This window comes from Salmo salar, chromosome 23, assembly GCF_965601325.2.
Source record: "Salmo salar chromosome 23, fSalSal1, whole genome shotgun sequence".
Classification (NCBI taxonomy): Eukaryota; Metazoa; Chordata; class Actinopteri; order Salmoniformes; family Salmonidae; genus Salmo; species Salmo salar.
Window position 1 is genome coordinate 40,682,035 of NC_138313.1, and position 23,560 is coordinate 40,705,594.

The 23,560-nt window shown below is 45.9% G+C and overlaps 1 protein-coding gene across 1 annotated transcript in view; it reads left to right on the forward strand.

Annotated features, from left to right (window-relative positions):
• The window catches only part of LOC106584593 (tyrosine-protein phosphatase non-receptor type 5), a 58,522-nt gene extending 35,054 nt beyond the window's left edge, over positions 1–23,468 (forward strand). Inside the window, exons 2-14 of the mRNA XM_082968117.1 lie at positions 6,010–6,113; positions 6,488–6,798; positions 7,362–7,484; positions 8,353–8,445; positions 9,004–9,257; positions 14,331–14,523; positions 15,711–15,795; positions 15,937–16,016; positions 18,021–18,158; positions 18,263–18,373; positions 18,547–18,707; positions 20,249–20,362; positions 20,575–23,468. Coding sequence (XP_082824243.1) covers positions 6,529–6,798; positions 7,362–7,484; positions 8,353–8,445; positions 9,004–9,257; positions 14,331–14,523; positions 15,711–15,795; positions 15,937–16,016; positions 18,021–18,158; positions 18,263–18,373; positions 18,547–18,707; positions 20,249–20,362; positions 20,575–20,668 — 1,716 coding nt within the window. The 5' untranslated portion in view covers positions 6,010–6,113; positions 6,488–6,528 and the 3' untranslated portion in view covers positions 20,669–23,468. The remainder of the gene's footprint in view (positions 1–6,009; positions 6,114–6,487; positions 6,799–7,361; positions 7,485–8,352; positions 8,446–9,003; positions 9,258–14,330; positions 14,524–15,710; positions 15,796–15,936; positions 16,017–18,020; positions 18,159–18,262; positions 18,374–18,546; positions 18,708–20,248; positions 20,363–20,574) is intronic.
• The last annotated feature ends 92 nt before the right edge of the window (positions 23,469–23,560 follow it).

Below are 23,560 nucleotides of genomic sequence, written 5' to 3' on the forward strand. Positions count from 1 at the left end.
TCTGTCTGACTGTTTGACTGGGTCTGTCTGACTGTTTGACTGGGTCGGTCTGACTGTTTGACTGGGTCTGTCTGACTGTTTGACTGGGTCGGTCTGACTGTTTGACTGGGTCTGTCTGACTGTTTGACTGGGTCTGTCTGACTGTTTGACTGGGTCGGGCTGACTGTTTGACTGGGTCTGTCTGACTGTTTGACTGGGTCTGTCTGACTGTTTGACTGGGTCGGTCTGACTGTTTGACTGGGTCGGTCTGACTGTTTGACTGGGTCTGTCTGACTGTTTGACTGGGTCTGTCTGACTGTTTGACTGGGTCGGGCTGACTGTTTGACTGGGTCTGTCTGACTGTTTGACTGGGTCTGTCTGACTGTTTGACTGGGTCGGGCTGACTGTTTGACTGGGTCTGTCTGACTGTTTGACTGGGTCGGTCTGACTGTTTGACTGGGTCTGTCTGACTGTTTGACTGGGTCGGTCTGACTGTTTGACTGGGTCGGGCTGACTGTTTGACTGGGTCTGTCTGACTGTTTGACTGGGTCTGTCTGACTGTTTGACTGGGTCGGTCTGACTGTTTGACTGGGTCGGGCTGACTGTTTGACTGGGTCTGTCTGACTGTTTGACTGGGTCGGGCTGACTGTTTGACTGGGTCTGTCTGACTGTTTGACTGGGTCGGGCTGACTGTTTGACTGGGTCGGGCTGACTGTTTGACTGGGTCTGTCTGACTGTTTGACTGGGTCTGTCTGACTGTTTGACTGGGTCGGTCTGACTGTTTGACTGGGTCGGGCTGACTGTTTGACTGGGTCTGTCTGACTGTTTGACTGGGTCGGTCTGACTGTTTGACTGGGTCGGTCTGACTGTTTGACTGGGTCGGGCTGACTGTTTGACTGGGTCTGTCTGACTGTTTGACTGGGTCGGGCTGACTGTTTGACTGGGTCTGTCTGACTGTTTGACTGGGTCTGTCTGACTGTTTGACTGGGTCTGTCTGACTGTTTGACTGGGTCGGTCTGACTGTTTGACTGGGTCTGTCTGACTGTTTGACTGGGTCTGTCTGACTGTTTGACTGGGTCGGGCTGACTGTTTGACTGGGTCTGTCTGACTGTTTGACTGGGTCTGTCTGACTGTTTGACTGGGTCGGTCTGACTGTTTGACTGGGTCTGTCTGACTGTTTGACTGGGTCTGTCTGACTGTTTGACTGGGTCTGTCTGACTGTTTGACTGGGTCGGTCTGACTGTTTGACTGGGTCGGGCTGACTGTTTGACTGGGTCTGTCTGACTGTTTGACTGGGTCTGTCTGACTGTTTGACTGGGTCGGGCTGACTGTTTGACTGGGTCTGTCTGACTGTTTGACTGGGTCGGGCTGACTGTTTGACTGGGTCGGTCTGACTGTTTGACTGGGTCGGTCTGACTGTTTGACTGGGTCGGTCTGACTGTTTGACTGGGTCTGTCTGACTGTTTGACTGGGTCTGTCTGACTGTTTGACTGGGTCGGGCTGACTGTTTGACTGGGTCTGTCTGACTGTTTGACTGGGTCGGTCTGACTGTTTGACTGGGTCTGTCTGACTGTTTGACTGGGTCGGGCTGACTGTTTGACTGGGTCGGGCTGACTGTTTGACTGGGTCTGTCTGACTGTTTGACTGGGTCGGTCTGACTGTTTGACTGGGTCGGTCTGACTGTTTGACTGGGTCGGTCTGACTGTTTGACTGGGTCGGTCTGACTGTTTGACTGGGTCTGTCTGACTGTTTGACTGGGTCGGGCTGACTGTTTGACTGGGTCTGTCTGACTGTTTGACTGGGTCGGGCTGACTGTTTGACTGGGTCTGTCTGACTGTTTGACTGGGTCGGGCTGACTGTTTGACTGGGTCGGGCTGACTGTTTGACTGGGTCTGTCTGACTGTTTGACTGGGTCGGTCTGACTGTTTGACTGGGTCTGTCTGACTGTTTGACTGGGTCGGTCTGACTGTTTGACTGGGTCTGTCTGACTGTTTGACTGGGTCTGTCTGACTGTTTGACTGGGTCGGTCTGACTGTTTGACTGGGTCGGTCTGACTGTTTGACTGGGTCTGTCTGACTGTTTGACTGGGTCTGTCTGACTGTTTGACTGGGTCGGGCTGACTGTTTGACTGGGTCTGTCTGACTGTTTGACTGGGTCTGTCTGACTGTTTGACTGGGTCTGTCTGACTGTTTGACTGGGTCGGTCTGACTGTTTGACTGGGTCTGTCTGACTGTTTGACTGGGTCTGTCTGACTGTTTGACTGGGTCGGGCTGACTGTTTGACTGGGTCTGTCTGACTGTTTGACTGGGTCGGGCTGACTGTTTGACTGGGTCGGGCTGACTGTTTGACTGGGTCGGGCTGACTGTTTGACTGGGTCTGTCTGACTGTTTGACTGGGTCGGTCTGACTGTTTGACTGGGTCGGTCTGACTGTTTGACTGGGTCGGGCTGACTGTTTGACTGGGTCTGTCTGACTGTTTGACTGGGTCGGGCTGACTGTTTGACTGGTTCTGTCTGACTGTTTGACTGGGTGTGTCTGACTGTTTGACTGGGTCTGTCTGACTGTTTGACTGGGTCGGGCTGACTGTTTGACTGGGTCTGTCTGACTGTTTGACTGGGTCTGTCTGACTGTTTGACTGGGTCGGGCTGACTGTTTGACTGGGTCTGTCTGACTGTTTGACTGGGTCGGGCTGACTGTTTGACTGGGTCTGTCTGACTGTTTGACTGGGTCTGTCTGACTGTTTGACTGGGTCGGTCTGACTGTTTGACTGGGTCGGGCTGACTGTTTGACTGGGTCTGTCTGACTGTTTGACTGGGTCTGTCTGACTGTTTGACTGGGTCGGTCTGACTGTTTGACTGGGTCTGTCTGACTGTTTGACTGGGTCGGGCTGACTGTTTGACTGGGTCTGTCTGACTGTTTGACTGGGTCGGGCTGACTGTTTGACTGGGTCTGTCTGACTGTTTGACTGGGTCGGTCTGACTGTTTGACTGGGTCGGGCTGACTGTTTGACTGGGTCTGTCTGACTGTTTGACTGGGTCGGGCTGACTGTTTGACTGGGTCGGGCTGACTGTTTGACTGGGTCTGTCTGACTGTTTGACTGGGTCGGTCTGACTGTTTGACTGGGTCGGGCTGACTGTTTGACTGGGTCTGTCTGACTGTTTGACTGGGTCTGTCTGACTGTTTGACTGGGTCGGGCTGACTGTTTGACTGGGTCTGTCTGACTGTTTGACTGGGTCGGGCTGACTGTTTGACTGGGTCTGTCTGACTGTTTGACTGGGTCGGGCTGACTGTTTGACTGGGTCGGGCTGACTGTTTGACTGGGTCGGTCTGACTGTTTGACTGGGTCGGGCTGACTGTTTGACTGGGTCGGTCTGACTGTTTGACTGGGTCGGTCTGACTGTTTGACTGGGTCTGTCTGACTGTTTGACTTGGTCTGTCTGACTGTTTGACTGGGTCGGTCTGACTGTTTGACTGGGTCTGTCTGACTGTTTGACTGGGTCTGTCTGACTGTTTGACTGGGTCGGTCTGACTGTTTGACTGGGTCTGTCTGACTGTTTGACTGGGTTCGGTCTGACTGTTTGACTGGGTCTGTCTGACTGTTTGACTGGGTCAGTCTGACTGTTTGACTGGGTCGGGCTGACTGTTTGACTGGGTCTGTCTGACTGTTTGACTGGGTCGGTCTGACTGTTTGACTGGGTCTGTCTGACTGTTTGACTGGGTCGGGCTGACTGTTTGACTGGGTCGGGCTGACTGTTTGACTGGGTCTGTCTGACTGTTTGACTGGGTCGGTCTGACTGTTTGACTGGGTCGGTCTGACTGTTTGACTGGGTCGGTCTGACTGTTTGACTGGGTCTGTCTGACTGTTTGACTGGGTCTGTCTGACTGTTTGACTGGGTCGGTCTGACTGTTTGACTGGGTCTGTCTGACTGTTTGACTGGGTCGGTCTGACTGTTTGACTGGGTCTGTCTGACTGTTTGACTGGGTCGGTCTGACTGTTTGACTGGGTCGGTCTGACTGTTTGACTGGGTCTGTCTGACTGTTTGACTGGGTCTGTCTGACTGTTTGACTGGGTCGGGCTGACTGTTTGACTGGGTCTGTCTGACTGTTTGACTGGGTCGGGCTGACTGTTTGACTGGGTCTGTCTGACTGTTTGACTGGGTCTGTCTGTCTGTTTGACTGGGTCTGTCTGACTGTTTGACTGGGTCGGCCTGACTGTTTGACTGGGTCTGTCTGACTGTTTGACTGGGTCGGTCTGACTGTTTGACTGGGTCGGTCTGACTGTTTGACTGGGTCTGTCTGACTGTTTGACTGGGTCGGGCTGACTGTTTGACTGGGTCTGTCTGACTGTTTGACTGGGTCTGTCTGACTGTTTGACTGGGTCGGTCTGACTGTTTGACTGGGTCTGTCTGACTGTTTGACTGGGTCGGTCTGACTGTTTGACTGGGTCGGTCTGACTGTTTGACTGGGTCTGTCTGACTGTTTGACTGGGTCGGGCTGACTGTTTGACTGGGTCTGTCTGACTGTTTGACTGGGTCTGTCTGACTGTTTGACTGGGTCGGGCTGACTGTTTGACTGGGTCTGTCTGACTGTTTGACTGGGTCGGTCTGACTGTTTGACTGGGTCTGTCTGACTGTTTGACTGGGTCGGGCTGACTGTTTGACTGGGTCGGGCTGACTGTTTGACTGGGTCGGTCTGACTGTTTGACTGGGTCTGTCTGACTGTTTGACTGGGTCTGTCTGACTGTTTGACTGGGTCGGTCTGACTGTTTGACTGGGTCGGGCTGACTGTTTGACTGGGTCGGTCTGACTGTTTGACTGGGTCGGTCTGACTGTTTGACTGGGTCTGTCTGACTGTTTGACTGGGTCTGTCTGACTGTTTGACTGGGTCGGTCTGACTGTTTGACTGGGTCTGTCTGACTGTTTGACTGGGTCGGTCTGACTGTTTGACTGGGTCTGTCTGACTGTTTGACTGGGTCGGTCTGACTGTTTGACTGGGTCGGTCTGACTGTTTGACTGGGTCTGTCTGACTGTTTGACTGGGTCTGTCTGACCGTTTGACTGGGTCGGGCTGACTGTTTGACTGGGTCTGTCTGACTGTTTGACTGGGTCGGGCTGACTGTTTGACTGGGTCTGTCTGACTGTTTGACTGGGTCTGTCTGACCGTTTGACTGGGTCGGTCTGACTGTTTGACTGGGTCTGTCTGACTGTTTGACTGGGTCGGTCTGACTGTTTGACTGGGTCGGGCTGACTGTTTGACTGGGTCTGTCTGACTGTTTGACTGGGTCGGGCTGACTGTTTGACTGGGTCTGTCTGACTGTTTGACTGGGTCGGGCTGACTGTTTGACTGGGTCGGGCTGACTGTTTGACTGGGTCTGTCTGACTGTTTGACTGGGTCGGGCTGACTGTTTGACTGGGTCGGGCTGACTGTTTGACTGGGTCGGGCTGACTTGTTTGACTGGGTCTGTCTGACTGGGTCGGTCTGACTGTTTGACTGGGTCTGATGTCATTTAAATGTTTTTGTCTGATTGAATGACTGACTGACTGGGTTCGTGTCTGGTTGGTGTGGATTTCCAGAGAGAGAGAGAAAGAGAGAGTGAGTGAGTGAGTGAGTGAGTGAGTGAGTGAGTGAGTGAGTGAGTGAGTGAGTGAGAGAGAGAGAGAGAGAGAGAGAGAGAGAGAGAGAGAGTGAGAGTGAGAGAGAGAGAGAGAGTGAGAGAGAGAGAGAGAGAGAGAGAGAGTGTGAGAGAGAGAGAGAGGGTTCGCTGAGAGGGAGATTTATTGATAGTTTACTGGTTTACCTTCCATCTCCAGCCTCCTCTCATCACATCCCAGTTGGGGACAGGTGAGAATACTCTGGTATATCACTGGACTACACTGGATTACTAATCTCTTCAGAAGGACCACTTTATTTCACTGCTTGTGATTTATTTGAATGGTTATTGGATTGGATTCATTCACAGTTTATCTGAGTTTAAAAACTCATTTTCTTCAGGACTGATTTTATAATTCTGTTATTCTTCTTCTCTTTTCCAGGACTGATTCTATCACACAACATGGCCGACAACTGGTGGTTGCCACAGGTTACAGGATTTGACCTGATCATGTGATCTGACTTCCTTCCTGTAGACCTTCCATAGGTAAGTCACCTGACCTTCTCAGACTTCCTCATTGGCTAGATGAGCAGTGTGATTATTCAATTAAGCAGCTGAAAAGGAAAGATTCCACTAATTACCACAGCCACAAAGACAAAATTGTCTATTATCTTAAAAATGTATGAAAACAAAAATGTGCTTAATTTAAAGTTAGGTATGAGGTTAGCAATGTGGTTAAGGTTACGGTTAAGGTTAGGTTTAAAATCTGATTTTAAGAAGATAAATTGTAGAAATAGGCGGTGCTTATGCCTTTGTGGCTGTGGTAACTAGTGACGACCGAAAAGTAAAGGATGTCCAGCTGTAAAGAGAATGTATTATTATTATTTTTTATTTGTATTATTTCACCTTTATTTAACCAGGTAGGCCAGTTGAGAACAAGTTCTCATTTACAAGATAAAGCATGAACAGACGTCTGAGCAGCTCGACCCGTTCCCAGACGGAGGACTCCATCTTCCTAAAGCCAGATGAAGACCCCATGTGGCTGGACGACCTCCCAACGACAGACAACAACTTCTCTCAACCAGGGGATGGCTCCCCAAGCCCTGATGCAAACCCAGGACGGGGGAACAGCCCCCCAAAGGACCCAGAGAAACTGTGGAGGGACACGTTTTACATAGTTGTCATGGGGATGCACTGGTGTGCCGTGCTCTGCACCATTTCCCAAATCACGGTGGGTCAGCACTAAGGCCAAGGATGTTGTAGAAACTAAGAGTTTTCATGAATGCAAGTAGATGTGACCACAGGTGGAAAAGGATTAGCTGTGAAACTACCTGTTCTTGTCAGATACAAAAACAAAAAGTATTTTTTGCCTATATTTACTGGTTTTATCTGCATTTATTTCAACTGAAGCTTTCCTTCTGATAGAAAATGTCCTGTCATTTTTGAAAACTGAATGAACAAGAAAATATTCTGGCCTTTTTATAGGATACCGTCCGTTTTATGATTTATTCATGCTGGAAAAAGGGACAGGTGGGAAATTACCACAAAATGACTCCTCCTTTTCTCTCCCCTTCTCCTCTCCTCATCTCCTGTCCTTCTCCTCTCCTGTCCTCCTCTTCTCCTCCCCTCTCCTCCTCCCCTCCTCTCCTCGCCTGTCCTCCTCCTCCCCTCTCCTCCTCCATCCTCTCCTCTCCTGTCCTCCTCCTCCCCTCTCCTCCTCCATCCTCTCCTCTCCTGTCCTCCTCCCCTCCTCTTCTCCTCCCCTCCTCTCATTCTCTCCTCTCCTCCTCTCAGGGTTATTGGGTCTTCTTTATGGTGGATGGTAACGAGTTGTTCCCAGCCTTCTACAAAGCCTTGCAGCTCTTAGACTTCTACCTGGGCATCCTCCTATCATTCAACCCTGTGTTTGGAGTGGACGTGAGTATCTGGACACGCCTGTACACTGAAATTGTAACACAACACAGGACTGTAGGTGGTGGCAGAGCAAAGTTTGAAAGAGACTCAAGCTGTACTTTACATTGCTGCGATTTATTGCAAGCTCTGTTGCTTGACATATTGCTCTGTGATGTTTGTCTGTGTCACGTCCTGAGCAGTAAAGGGGTTATTTGTTATTGTAGTTTGGTTAGGACGTGGCAGGGGGTGTTTGTTTTATGTGGTTTGGGGTTTGTTAGGATATGTATTTATGTAAGAGGGGTGTTTGTTTTATGTGTTCCGGGGTTTTTGGGTATTGTTCTATGTTTTGTATTTCTATGGTTTTTCTATGTTGTGTATTTCTTAGTTGGCCTGGTATGGCTCTCAATCAGGAACAGCTGTACATCGTTGTTGCTGATTGGGAGTCATACTTAGGTAGCCCTTTTTTCACCTGTCTTTTGAGGGAAGTTGTTTTTGCATTGCTGAGTGTAGCATGCAAGACTGTTTGTCGTTAGTTTGTTTTCTTGTTTTGTAAGTGTTCAATAAAAGTAAATATGAGCACTCAACCCGCTGCGCCTTGGTCTACTACATACGACGACCGTTACAGTCTGGCTTGTGACACGCTGCTTAATGTGTTGATGTCATTTTCGTCTGGCTGATGACATGTGCCTGTTTGTCTGACACTGATGTGTTGATACTGCTGTTTAGATTTTTGAAACTGGTTAAATAAAGGTTCAATTAAAATGTGTCCCACTTTCTCTCTTTCTCTCTGTGTGTGTGTGTGTGTGTGTGTGTGTGTGTGTGTGTGTGTGTGTGTGTGTGTGTGTGTGTGTGTGTGTGTGTGTGTGTGTGTGTGTGTGTGTGTGTTGAACAGTCTGTGTGCGTGTTGGTGGAGATGGAGAAGACCAAGAACTACTGGCTCCTCCACGCCACTGAAGGCATCGGCATGGCTGTCATTATCTTCATGGTAGGCATCTCTCACACCCTGATGAACGCTGCACGGCTTTCACATGATCTGACCTCCTAATGAGAAGAATTTGACTAATTCTTTCCAAAATCTTTTTAAGCTAACAGATGTCTTGAAACCACAAATACGTATTTCCAATGGCTTTTCAAGTGTTATAATATCCACATGGCAGTCGTAAATACATAGGTACTGTATGGCTAGCATTAAGAAAGCAAACAATTACACACAATCTAGATGGGAAGACTCAGTCTCAGTAATACGATGTCAGAAGTAAGGGGATCTCTTGTATCTCTCAGTCCTGGCATGTGGGTGTGGGACAGAGAGGAGGCAGGTGCTGCAGGTGGTTCTGCCTTTCACTTATCCTCCACAGGCATGTAACCCGTCTCGGAAAGGGGACTTCTAGAGATACATTTCAAAGTCCAGGCACAGCTGCTCTCTTCTCTCTTCAAGTGTTTGCAGTACATTTTCAACATATTTTGCTCATAAGACAAGGTCTACTGTGACCTCGAGACAGCTCTTATAATTTCTGAAATGTGCATTTTGATGTTGTGTCTCCAGATCTACCGCATTGTGTGTAAGTTGGGGTACGGTGAAACGTGGTGGTCCACGACGGTGGTGACTAACCATGGGGACAGACGTCAGTCAGTGAGTCGCCAGCCTTCCTTCACCCTGTCAGAGTGGACAGACGCCCAGGAGGACCTGATGGACCTAGAAGCTGAACCCCAGACACCTGTCTTTGACCTGGGTCTGGACACTAGGACGGAGGGGGACATCACCACCCTCTCTGTTACACCTGTGGGCCTGCAAGAGAGGTCAGTGGGAGGATGGAGGTGGAGAGGTGGTATACAGGGGGGGTCTGTGTGTGTGTGCACAATTGCAATACATTTTTCTTGTACACTGTAAACCCTAATGTGCTGTCATTACTGTAGAGGGTCCAGATTTGAGTTGTGTCAGCTTGAACATTTTGAGTAACTCACCCACTAAGCCACCCCTCCAATATAATTTCCCAGTGTACCTTGCCTTTTTGAGTGAATTGTACAGATGTAGGATTTTAATATGATCAATCAAATGTATTTATAAAGCCCTTTTTACATCAGCCGATGTCACAAAGTGCTATACAGAAACCCAGCCTAAAATCCCAAACAGCAAGCAATGCAGGTGTAGAAGGACGGTGGCTAGGAAAAACTCAGGAACATAGGAAGAAGGAACCTAGGAAGAAACCTAGAGAGGAACCAGGCTCTGAGGGATGGCTAGTCCTCTTCTCGCTGTGCCGGGTTGAGATTATAACAGTACATGGCCAAGATGTTCAAATGTTCATAGATGACCAGCAGGGTCAAATAATAATAATAATCAAAGTGGTTGTAGATGGTGCAACAGGTCAGCACCTCAGGAGTAAATGTCAGTTGGCTTTTCATAGCTGAGCATTCAGAGTTAGAGACAGCAGGTGCGGTAGAGAGAGAGAGTCAAAAACAGCAGGTCCGGGACAAGGTAACACGTCCGGTGAACAGATCAGGGTTCCATAGCCGCAGGCAGAACAGTTGAAAGTGGAGCAGCAGCACGACCAGGTGGACTGGGGACAGCAAGGAGTCATCAGGCCAGGTAGTCCTGAGGCATGGTCCCAGGGCTCAGGTCCTCCTGGAGGGGAGGGAGCGGTAGAGAGAGAGAATTAGACTTAAATTCACATAGGACACCGGATAAGACAGGAGAAATACTCCAGACATAACAGACTGATCCTAGCCCCCCGACACATAAACTATTGCAGCATAAATACTGGAGGCTGACAGGATGGTTCGGGAGACACTGTGGCCCCGTCCAACGATACCCCCGGACAGGGCAAACCAAGCAGGATATAACCCCACCCACTATGCCAAAGCACAGCCCCCACACCGTTAGAGGGATATCTTCAACCACTAACCTACTGTACTACCCTGAGACAAGGCTGAGTATAGCCCACAAAGATCTCCCCCACTGCACGAACTCGAGGGGAGCACCAAACCCAGATCACTCTTTTGTTGCTGAGGATTTTCCTGAACAGCAAGAAATGCAAACATGTAGTGTTTAAAAAGGCATCTAAAGTTTATAATTTCCACTTTAAAATGTCAGACTTGATTTGCCCTGAAGAAAAATGTATCAACCCCTACAAAAAATGTCCATTAATTATAACCCACATAATAATTCACATTTCCTGTTGTTGCAGGATCATTTTCATGCTAGAGCAAACTCGAATAAAGATCCTACAGTCATTCTGAATGCAGGTTGCGGGTGATTAACAATTCCACTTGTTGGATATCCTAACTCTGGCTGGATTCAAATAGGAATTAAATATCACTTTGCAAGCCAGCATAATGTGATTTGCAGGCTTGATGTGGCCTGTAAACCAGGAGATTCCAAACACTACTGAGTTAGTTTATAACTAGGCCCTCAAAGAAAGGCCTTATGATATACACTGAGTGTACAAAACATTAAGAAAACCTTCCTAATATTGGGTTGCCCCCCCTTTCGCCCTCAGAACAACCTACATATGTTGGGCATGGACTCTACAAGGTGTTGAAAGTGTTCCACATGAATACTGGCCCATGTTGACTCCAATGCTTCCCACAGTTGTGTCAAGTTGGCTGAATGTCCATTGGGTGGTGGACCATTCTTGATACACAGGAAACTGTTATGCATGAAAAACCCTGCAGCGTTGCATTTCTTGACACAAACCGGTGCGCCTGGCACCTACTACCATACCCTGTTCAAAGGCACTTAAATATTGTCTTGCCCGTTCACGCTCTGAATGGCACACATACACAATCCATGTCTCAACTGTCTCAAGGCTTAAAAGTCATTATTTAACCTGTCTACACAGTGGATTTAACAGGTGACTTTAATAAGGGATCATAGCTTTCACCTGGATTCACCTGGTCAGTCTATGTCATGGAAATAATGTTTTGTACACTCAGTGTATGTAATGTATTGTCATAAATAATTTAATTTGAAAGGCTAATAAGGTTGGTGTAACCGTTCATAGAGGGTTCTAGGAATAACTTTTAGATGATAAAATGGTTTCTGGTAGAACCTTTCATAGGTTGTTGCTAGAACCATATACAGGGGGTTCTTTGAAGAACCCTACATAACCCTTCTGCAAAGGGTTCTACCCAGCACGGAAAAGGATTCCCCTACGGGGACAAATAGAAGAGCCCTGTATGGGTATGCATCTTTTTTTCCTCTTGGCAGTTCTACACTTTGAGAGGCGTGTGACTTCGCCCATCTCTTCACAAAGCCCACCACATGCATTGTTTTCATAACCACAACTGGATGGATCCAGAAAGACTTACTGTGGGAATAAATATCACTGAATGACGAAAATAATGGACTAAAGTAGGCTAATGCAATTGAAGGCTTGTATCAAATTGTTTCCTACTGAAACTCCCAAAGTCATCCAATCGTTGTAATAAATTTGAAGCAAAAGCCTACCCGCTTGTGGTCAACTAGATGATAATTTCCACACCATTTTGAGTGGGACAGTGCTATCGCGCTGCTTTGAGACAAGCGTGGGGTGGGGTCTACTCTTGATTAAAATCAATCAATGTGAGATTTTTGTTTTCACTGACTCTGCTTTTGATATTGGTTAGGCTGGGGAAATGTTAGCTAAGTTGAGGTGAGTGCTGCTCATGATCGTCTTGTCTAATTGGCTAATTTATTAGAACATTTTGCCAGCATATTATGTAGTTTAATATTTTTCTCTTCACTCGCAGTCGCTTAGTATCCTAGACCTACTCCCAACCAAAAGCCTGTGACTTCACTGACTTGTCTCAATTGTTTCACTGAATCTCTGTCTGTGTAGGCTATTGGTTAATTGTTTTCTGGCTGGGCAAATAAGTGTAGGATGTATAGCTCATCTATTCATTTGCTCGTCTATCACTGATCCGAAACATTTAACATGCAATAATGTAGCCAAAATGAAGTGTAGGCCTATTATTTTGCTGGATCGCGTAAAGGGAACTCCAAAAGCCCACAGAGGTTGTAAAATACGAACACGAGACTCACATGCTTTTGAGAATAGGATTGCTATTATTTTCTATTGGTATCATGATGAAGACACTCTCAATGTAAGACCCTACACTTGCTCCCCAACAAAGTGGAGTGAGGGCAGGAAAGAGATGAAATGTGGATCAAAAAAGCAAGGACTTTTTTGATGACAGCGGTTCCACTGGTGACTGTCACCAGTTGTATGGGCAAAATATTATTTGTATTTTATTCTGTTATATTCGATTATATTCTTACTATAACATATATGTGTCGACTGTGATCGGGGTAGGTATGTCTTGTCTGTTTAATGAACAAAATAATTAATTATTGATGTCATTAATTTGCACTGTAAACCCCAAGGTATTTTTTTACTCAAATACTTCTTGTAAGTGGTACTCAAAGTCAATGAAAAGTCGTTATTACTTAAAATGTTTATGTGGTACTAACTCAAAACTAAATGACAAGTCATTACATTTAAGTATACCTTACTCAAAAAAATTGCATTTGTATTACTCATATGAAAGTAGTACAGCTCACTTCAGCTATTTAAGTTTTTTAATCAGTTTACTCAAAATGTTTGAGTAGCCAGAACTCGTTCGGTTTTACAGTGTGGATGTTACATAATTAAACACAAAATATGCTATCCTATACTTTTAAAAATACATTTTCTTAGTATGATAATGTTTCTTAGGGCCTGACTGAACGAATGAATAATGGATTTATTTTTAATGGTGTATATTCAATGGATTTATTAAAATAGACACCCACCCACATCTGCACACCACTACTACCACTCGTCATCGGCATGCAGGCATGTACACGGGAGGTTTAAAAGGCACATGCAGGCATGTACACGGGAGGTTTAAAAGGCACATGCAGGCATGTACACGGGAGGTTTAAAAGGCACATGCAGGCATGTACACGGGAGGTTTAAAAGGCATATGCAGGCATGTACACAGGAGGTTTAAAAGGCATATGCAGGCAAGCATAGGGTAGAAATGGGCCTGTTTGTAAAGGCGACATAAAAACATTGCCCACATTTTGTTACAGAATAATACCGTAAATCATATGTGAAAGCAGTATTAGTGAACTCATTCATTTTCGGTCCTGTGGTCTTCACCAAGTGAGTTGCTAGGCGAATCTTATCATTAAACTTAATGACATTACATATCTCATAAGGACTTATTTTGAGGCCTAGTAAAATTCCAGTAATTTTCCCAAAATTGCCAGATTTCCTAAAAATCCTGCTTGAAGGATTTCCAGGAACCTTCCAACCAGGATTTTTGGAAAGCCAGGGAAATTTACAAGAATTTCCCAACCATACCTGCAAGTCACATTATGCTGACCAGCAAAGTGACATGTAATTCTTATTGGATTCCAGCAAAAAGTAGAATAGCCAACAGTTAGAATTATATTAACCTGAACCTGCATTCATTATAACAGACAGGGTTGGAAATTGAATAAACAGACTAGCTAACCTATTTAAACTGGAACAACTATTTCAGTAATGGGTGCAAAAAATCTAACTAAGTGATTGGATTCATTTAGAAAAATACATGTTATATATCTTTGTGTAGCATAAAAATGATCAATAAATCACTCAATGTACATGCAAAAACACAGATATAAAAAAAATCATTAAAAAATCTACCCTGCAATAGAGCATGCTGGGAAAGAAGTTAATTTGTTATCCTGTTATCCTTTTTTTAAATGTGTTGATCTGACTTCTCATTTAGTTTTGAGTCAGTACCATATAAACATTTGAAGAAATAATGAGTTCAATTTACTAGAAGTATTTGAGTTAAAAATGCCTTGGAGATTACAGTGTATGCGTGCCATCCTATGGGTGTGTGTGTGTGTGTGTGTGTTAGGAGGGGCTCTAACGTGTCCCTGACCCTGGACATGTGTTCTCCTGGCTGTACGGAGCCCTATGGCTACGGTGCCCAGCTCTCCCCCAGAGACCAGACTGCCAAGGAGTACCTGAGAGAGGGAACAAATACACTCAGCCCTGCCCAGCTCCACACACGCGCTATGGACGACCAAGCCCTACAGGCAGAGTTCTATGTGAGTAACACACAAACCCACCAAGGAGCTCTCAACACCCAGAGGCTACTATAAACAGTGTATGAGATGTTGACACAGTGAAATGCATTAGCATTCTCAGCTCCATAGAGGATGCATTGCACCTTTAGGCTGAGATATACACTCACAATCACACACACACACACACACACACACACACACACACACACACACACACACACACACACACACACACACACACACACACACACACACACACACACACACACACACACACACTCTCTCTAAGACAGAGGTAGATATACACTCACAATCACACACACACACACACTCTCTCTAAGACAGAGGTAGATATACACTCACAATCACACACACACACACTATCTCTAAGACTGAGGTAGATATACACTCACAATCACACACACACACACACACACTCTCTCTAAGACTGAGGTAGATATACACTCACAATCACACACACACACACACTCTCTCTAAGACTGAGGTATATATACACTCACAATCACACACACACACACACACACACACACTCTCTCTAAGACAGAGGTAGATATACACTCACAATAACACACACACACTCTCTCTAAGACAGAGGTAGGTATACACACACAATAACACACACACACTCTCTAAGACTGAGGTAGATATACACACACAATAACACACACACACTCTCTCTAAGACTGAGGTAGATATACACACAGAATAACACACACACACTCTCTCTAAGACTGAGGTAGATATACACACACAATAACACACACACACTCTCTCTAAGACTGAGGTAGATATACACACACAATAACACACACACACTCTCTCTAAGACTGAGGTAGATATACACACACAATAACACACACACACACACTCTCTCTAAGACTGAGGTAGATATACACACACAATAACACACACACACACACACACACTCTCTAAGACTGAGGTAGGTCTACACAATCACACACTCTCTAAGGTAGATGTACACACTCACTATTAGTGTAAACCAAAGTTTCCCAAACTCAGTCCTGGGGCCCCCTCTGGGTGCACCGACTTTGGGCAACCCTGGTCTAAACTGTGTGTGCAATAGACACAAACCAAGACGAGCACACACAATCATGCACCAGGGACACCATTTCCTGGACACAACCACACATCACTAATCTATTGTACATCCATTGTTCTGTTGCCAGGAAACTCCCATGAACTTTGTGGACCCAAAGGAGTACAACTACCCAGGCCTGGTGAGGAAGAACCGCTATAAGACCATTCTGCCCAGTGAGTGGACACACTCCTAACAGCAGCCATTTCGAATCTCTCTCTGAACCTCACAAATAAAAGCAGAGACACACACACACACACATACACACACACACAGGCAGTTGTCTGGGTTTTGTGATATGGTCCTGTGTTTTCCAGACACACACAGTAGAGTGATCCTCCAGACAGCAGATGAAGATGAATTCCTCAGGACCTACATCAATGCTAACTATCTACAGGTAGGTTTCTGTCTAACTATCTACAGGTAGATCTCTGTCTAACTACCTACAGGTAGGTGTCTGTCTAACTACCTACAGGAAGGTCTCTGTCTAACTACCTACAGGTAGATCTCTGTCTAACTACCTACAGGTAGGTCTCTGTCTAACTACCTACAGGTAGGTCTCTGTCTAACTACCTACAGGTAGGTCTCTGTCTAACTACCTACAGGTAGGTCTCTGTCTAACTACCTACAGGTAGATCTCTGTCTAACTATCTACAGGTAGATCTCTGTCTAACTACCTTCAGGTAGATCTCTGTCTAACTACCTACACGTATGTCTCTGTCTAACTACCTACAGGTAGATCTCTGTCTAACTACCTACAGGTAGGTCTCTGTCTAACTACCTACAGGTAGATCTCTGTCTAACTACCTACAGGTAGGTCTCTGTCTAACTATCTACAGGAAGGTGTCTGTCTAACTACCTACAGATATGTCTCTGTCTAACTACCTACAGGTAGGTTTCTGTCTAACTACCTACAGGTATGTCTCTGTCTAACTACCTACAGGTAGGTCTCTGTCTAACTACCTTCAGGTAGATCTCTGTCTAACTACCTAAAGGTAGGTGTCTGTCTAACTATCTACAGGTAGGTTTCTGTCTAACAGCATACAGGAAGGTCTCTGTCTAACTACCTACAGGTAGATCTCTGTCTAACTACCTACAGGTAGGTGTCTGTCTGCCTACTGCTCCATCTCAACTAATTCATCTACAAGCAGTGCCGTCCCAGCCAATAAGCCACATAAGTGGACGATTAGGGCCCAGCGGCTTGTAAGCTAGGGCCTTGTGTACAAGTTTTCTCATCCATGGTCCTGTGAGAACTACTATGTTGCTGTCACTAGAACTACTGTGTTGCTGTTACTAGAACTACTGTGTTGCTGTCACTAGAACTACTGTGTTGCTGTTACTAGAACTACTGTGTTGCTGTTACTAGAACTACTGTGTTGCTGTTACTAGAACTACTGTGTTGCTGTTACTAGAACTACTGTGTTGCTGTCACTAGAACTACTGTGTTGCTGTTACTAGAACTACTGTGTTGCTGTCACTAGAACTACTGTGTTGCTGTCACTAGAACTACTGTGTTGCTGTTACTAGAACTACTGTGTTGCTGTTACTAGAACTACTGTGTTGCTGTCACTAGAACTACTGTGTTGCTGTCACTAGAACTACTGTGTTGCTGTCACTAGAACTACTGTGTTGCTGTCACTAGAACTACTGTGTTGCTGTCACTAGAACTACTGTGTTGCTGTTACTAGAACTACTGTGTTGCTGTCACTAGAACTACTGTGTTGCTGTCACTAGAACTACTGTGTTGCTGTCACTAGAACTACTGTGTTGCTGTTACTAGAACTACTGTGTTGCTGTCACTAGAACTACTGTGTTGCTGTTACTAGAACTACTGTGTTGCTGTTACTAGAACTACTGTGTTGCTGTTACTAGAACTACTGTGTTGCTGTTACTAGAACTACTGTGTTGCTGTTACTAGAACTACTGTGTTGCTGTCACTAGAACTACTGTGTTGCTGTCACTAGAACTACTGTGTTGCTGTTACTAGAACTACTGTGTTGCTGTCACTAGAACTACTGTGTTGCTGTCACTAGAACTACTGTGTTGCTGTCACTAGAACTACTGTGTTGCTGTCACTAGAACTACTATGTTGCTGTCACTAGAACTACTGTGTTGCTGTCACTAGAACTACTGTGTTGCTGTTACTAGAACTACTGTGTTGCTGTTACTGGAACTACTGTGTTGCTGTCACTAGAACTACTGTGTTGCTGTCACTAGAACTACTGTGTTGCTGTTACTAGAACTACTGTGTTGCTGTCACTAGAACTACTGTGTTGCTGTTACTAGAACTACTGTGTTGCTGTTACTAGAACTACTATGTTGCTGTTACTAGAACTACTGTGTTGCTGTCACTAGAACTACTGTGTTGCTGTCACTAGAACTACTGTGTTGCTGTCCACAGGGTTACGGGGGTGAGGAGCGGGCGTACATCGCTACCCAAGGTCCTACAGTCAACACGGTGGGAGATTTCTGGAGGATGGTGTGGCAGGAACGCTGTCCTATCATCGTCATGATCACTAACCTAGAGGAGAAGAATGAGGTAGGGAGGGAGGGAGGGAGGGAGGGAGGGAGGGAGGGAGGGAGAAAGAGAAACACCAGAGGTAAATGTCCATGTGAACTCTGGCTCTCTGTTGCCCCTTACAGAAATGTACAGAGTACTGGCCTGAGGACTCTGTGTCCCATGAGGGCATCCTGATCACGGTTGTCACGGTAACCCAGGAGGATGACTACAGCCTGAGGGTCTTCACTCTGAAGGTGAGACTAATACTACAGTATGCATCTATACACCAATGCCAAGAACACCAAGGACATCACAGGAGGCTGCTGAGGGGAGGACGGCCCATAATAATGGCTGGAACAGAGCAAATGTAATGGCATCAAACACCTGGAAACCATGTGTTTGATGTATTTGTGTGTGTGTGAGACAGTGTGATGGAGAGGAGCGCAGCCTCAGGCAGTACTGGTACACTTCCTGGCCTGACCAGAAGACACCGGACAAAGCCCCGCCCCTCCTGGAGCTGGTACAGGAAGTGGAGCAGGCAAGAGAGGAAGCTCTGCCCACCAGCGGCCCTGTCATTGTCCACTGCAGGTGGGGTTGGAAACACAGACATTATACCCACACATATTACCGTCCGTAGGGAGGATGTCTTCGTGGATTTTTTGGAAGGTCTGTGCTCCTAGAGATAGAAGACGTGTGGCAGCATTGGAAGGTCTGTGCTCCTAGAGATAGAAGAGGTGAGGCAGCATTGGAAGGTCTGTGCTCCTAGAGATAGAAGAGGTGAGGCAGCATTGGAAGGTCTGTGCTCCTAGAGATAGAAGAGGTGAGGCAGCATTGGAAGGTCTGTGCTCCTAGAGATAGAAGAGGTGAGGCAGCATTGGAAGTTCTGTGCTCCTAGAGATAGAAGAGGTGAGGCAGCATTGGAAGGTCTGTGCTCCTAGAGATAGAAGACATGTGGCAGCATTGGAAGGTCTGTGCCCCTGGAGATAGAAGAGGTGAGGCAGCATTGGAAGGTCTGTGCCCCTGGAGATATAAGAGGTGAGGCAGAATTGGAAGGTTTGTGCCCCTGGAGATAGAAGAGGTGAGGCAGCATTGGAAGGTCTGTGCCCCTAGAGATAGAAGACGTGTGGCAGCATTGGAAGGTCTGTGCCCCTAGAGATAGAAGACGTGTGGCAGCATTGGAAGGTCTGTGCCCCTGGAGATAGAAGACGTGTGGCAGCATTGGAAGGTCTGTGCCCCTAGAGATAGAAGACATGTGGCAGCATTGGAAGGTCTGTGCCCCTAGAGATAGAAGACATGTGGCAGCATTGGAAGGTCTGTGCCCCTAGAGATAGAAGACATGTGGCAGCATTGGAAGGTCTGTGCCCCTAGAGATAGAAGACGTGTGGCAGCATTGGAAGGTCTGTGCCCCTAGAGATAGAAGACGTGTGGCAGCATTGGAAGGTCTGTGCCCCTATAGATAGAAGACATGTGGCAGCATTGGAAGGTCTGTGCCCCTAGAGATAGAAGATGTGAGGCAGCATTGGAAGGTCTGTGCCCCTAGAGATAGAAGACATGTGGCAGCATTGGAAGGTCTGTGCCCCTAGAGATAGAAGAGGGCAGCATTGGAAGGTCTGTGCCCCTAGAGATAGAAGACATGTGGCAGCATTGGAAGGTCTGTGCCCCTAGAGATAGAAAACGTGTGGCAGCATTGGAAGGTCTGTGCTCCTAGAGATAGAAGAGGGCAGCATTGGAAGGTCTGTGCTCCTAGAGATAGAAGACATGTGGCAGCATTGGAAGGTCTGTGCCCCTAGAGATAGAAGACGTGTGGCAGCATTGGAAGGTCTGTGCTCCTAGAGATAGAAGAGGGCAGCATTGGAAGGTCTGTGCTCCTAGAGATAGAAGACATGTGGCAGCATTGGAAGGTCTGTGCCCCTAGAGATAGAAGACGTGTGGCAGGATTGGAAGGTCTGTGCCCCTAGAGATAGAAGAGGGCAGCATTGCAGAAATGCTCTAAAACCATGGTTGGTCAGGTCTAATACATTAATGGTTCCTCCTCCTCCTCTTCATCCTCCTCCTCTTCATCATCATCATCCTCCTCTTCATCATCATCCTCTTCTTCCTCATCTTCTTCTTCATCCTCCTCCTCCCAGTGCTGGGATAGGTCGGACAGGCTGTTTCATCGCCACCTCCATCCTGTGTAAACAGCTGAGGAGTGAGGGCGTGGTCGACATACTGAGGACTACCTGCCAGCTCCGCCTCGACAGGTCAGTCTACCGTCTGTCTTTCTTTACACCTGTCTGTCTTTGTCTCTTTCCTGACACCTCTGTGTGTGTGTGTGTGTGTGTGTGTGTGTGTGTGTGTGTGTGTGTGTGTGTGTGTGTGTGTCTGTGTCTGTGTGTGTCTGTGTGTGTGTGTCTGTGTCTGTGTGTGTCTGTGTGTGTGTGTGTGTGTGTGTCTGTGTGTGTGTGTGCGACAGAGGCGGGATGATCCAGACGGGTGAGCAGTACCAGTTTGTTCACCACGTCCTCAGCCTGTACGAGAAGCAGCTGTCCCACACTGCAGAGGAGTAGAGCACCACACCTGTACCTCCATCTTAATGTCACCCTTTAACGCACAGACAACAACAACATCCTGCCCACTTCCATTTCAGAGGCCCACATACGAAAAGCCCAATCTTGATTTGAGAACTTTGCTTATAAGGCAAAACAGAAACTGCTGAGGTTGAAGTTTCATTATGCTGCCAGAAATTAAATAAAACAACTGCTATGAATGAAAACTATTTTACTGATTTGCTTTGCGGACGATGCTCTAAAAGTAGTGATGATGAAACGTTCTGTCACTTCTAACTCAAACGTTTGTTTTCACACTTGCCAGAGGTCTATCCGGGATATCTTATCCGGTATGCCCTATCAAGTGCCAGTTCATTTTGGATTATTCAGATTCCTCCAGATCAGAAAATGTTCAGCCTATATTAAAACAGTGATGTTAAACAATCGCACAGTGAGGGGTCACATGTTCGTCTGAAATGTAAGCATACCAAACTATCCCCTATGAGCAGGATGAAAAGACATGCTCACTGGGTCTCTTTATGTTAAAACAGTTCAGCAGGCCTTTCAAACTCCTGGTGCAGTCAGGAGTCACCTCATCTTCAGGTTGCATGGTGCTCCGTGTTCATTACCATTGACTGAGCCATGTACAATAGAACTCTACAGAACCATAGAGGAATGTAACCATTAGGTAACTAGGCATTGTGTGCAGTCCCTACAGTATTACAGTGTCATGTGTATGTGCAGTCAGTCTGTCATCATCATGACCTCCATGGTGTCATCATGACCTCACACAGAGGCATCATGTGACCACCGAGACTGAGGGGGCGTGTGCATGTCTCATCTCCTGAGTTCACACATGAGCTGTTAGGACCGTCACATAGTGGAAGAATCCAGAGATAGAGGACTAGCAAAACTTGCCCCTGTTCTTTTTTTAAAGGTGTAAAATAGCCTGGGTGCCAGTCTGCATCGGCTCGGTGACAAGCCCTTATGGAATTGTCATGCCTTGACCATAACAATGGAGTCAGCAAAAGCACAAACAGGTCTGGGACCAGGATAGGAGTAAATCAGATATGAGCAGAAAAGTACAAATGTAAAGGCTGCGAGAAGAAACAACACTTCAAACTGGAGTTTATCTTAACCCTATTTGATGGTTTTCCTTTCTTAGTTGTTATTTCCCCTCTCACAAAGGATAGATGCTGGGAAAACCTGACCCCCCTAACCCTTCCCATCAGTGCCCCCTCAGTGGTGTTGGGATGATGACACATCTACTCTCAACAGTAGCCTAAACACATGCGTGATGTTAGCTGCCCATGATTGTTGTATAGATAGGCCAAGCCTAATCCGTATGAAGCACAACAGACCAACGATGGTTGTGTCTCTGATGTTCAGCTGTAAATGTTCTTTTCTGTATCGTGTTTTGACTGTGTTGACTTAAATGGATTGCATGTGCTGTATGGGACTCTCGTAAGTCCACAATCAAAGCGAAGTGATTGGTTGTCCAGCTTTCCGTTGTGTAAGGGTTCTCCTATTATGTTGCAATGCTTTTGATACAGTTTGCTTTTGTGAAACCAACCAGAGATATTTTTAGAACATTTTGATACAATCCTTTCGAGTAGATGCCTTGTGTATAATACCACTTACACCACAATGGAATGTAGCTCATACTGTGGTCAAACCATTGGTTTATATCGCAAGATTTGACAGATAAAAAAAATGTGACAACTAACTAAGTTACCTTACAACAACAAGAAAAAACACAGACTATGTTTTGTCTACAGTATTACTTTGATGCCTCTCGGCTTTGCTTTAATATGCTTTGCTTTATGTGTCCAAGATTTTATCTTGTTTTCAGTTTTCACAGAGTCCTTAAACATTCCCCATATCAATTTAATTACATAAGGAAAATCACACTGTGGTTTCACTCTAAATGTTCACGCTGTAGTTAGGACATGGAGTGTGGTTTCTCTTCAATGCCAATGTCCATGAGAGGAACAGCTTGCAGCCATGGTTTAGATGTGGTTAACACCTCCAATACTTAATATTCTGACCTACAGTGTGGTTTCTCTTGGTGTGTAACTGATTGAATTGGGGCCTGTGACTCTTGGCCAGACTGGCTTCACAACAACATGAGAAATAATATGAGCTATGTGTATGGCAGCTAAAACAATGATTAAGAGTTGTATGTAAGAAATCTCTAACAACTTTTATCTTGATTGAATACAACTGGTCAATTACAGCGAACATCACCAGGAGACAATCACCTTGTTTTGGTTTTAAAGGCATCTCAAGAAATCAGCACTAGTACTTCATCCTCTGATTTGAAACTGACAAAATGTTGAGTTTTGAAGATGGAAAATAGTTGAAACTTGGAGAAGCTGGAAATTAAACTGTGAAATCCTTTCTTGATAACGCTTATTGCAATTGATCCAACAGCTTCACTTTGAGTGCTTGTTTCCTGTGCTGACCGGGTCTCATTCTCGTGATGTAAAAGAAGATAGGTCAAATTGAAATAGCCAATCCAGTGTGCAAAATCGGTTGAATAGACGTGGAAAATATGTCTCTTTGGATGAAAAGATGTTGAAAGTACATCTTTTTGGTTGAAAATATGTTGAAAATACATTTTTTGGGATGAAAAGATGTTGTAAAGGTGTCCTTTTGGTTGAAAATAAATGTAAAGCCAGTTTTCAACCAGTTCTGCTCACTGGGAAAATATCAGACATACTCCAACCAACCAGCAAACAACCTACTCCTCTCCTCTGCTACTACAGTATTGCTTTAAGTTGTGAGTTTTTGCATCCAAATAAAAGTCGATTTTCATGAATCTGTGTTGTCATTTCTCTAAGAATTCTTTGTCTGACTCTAAATAGAAAAGTTAAAACAAGTTTTAAAAATAACACATTTATGTGAATGCCT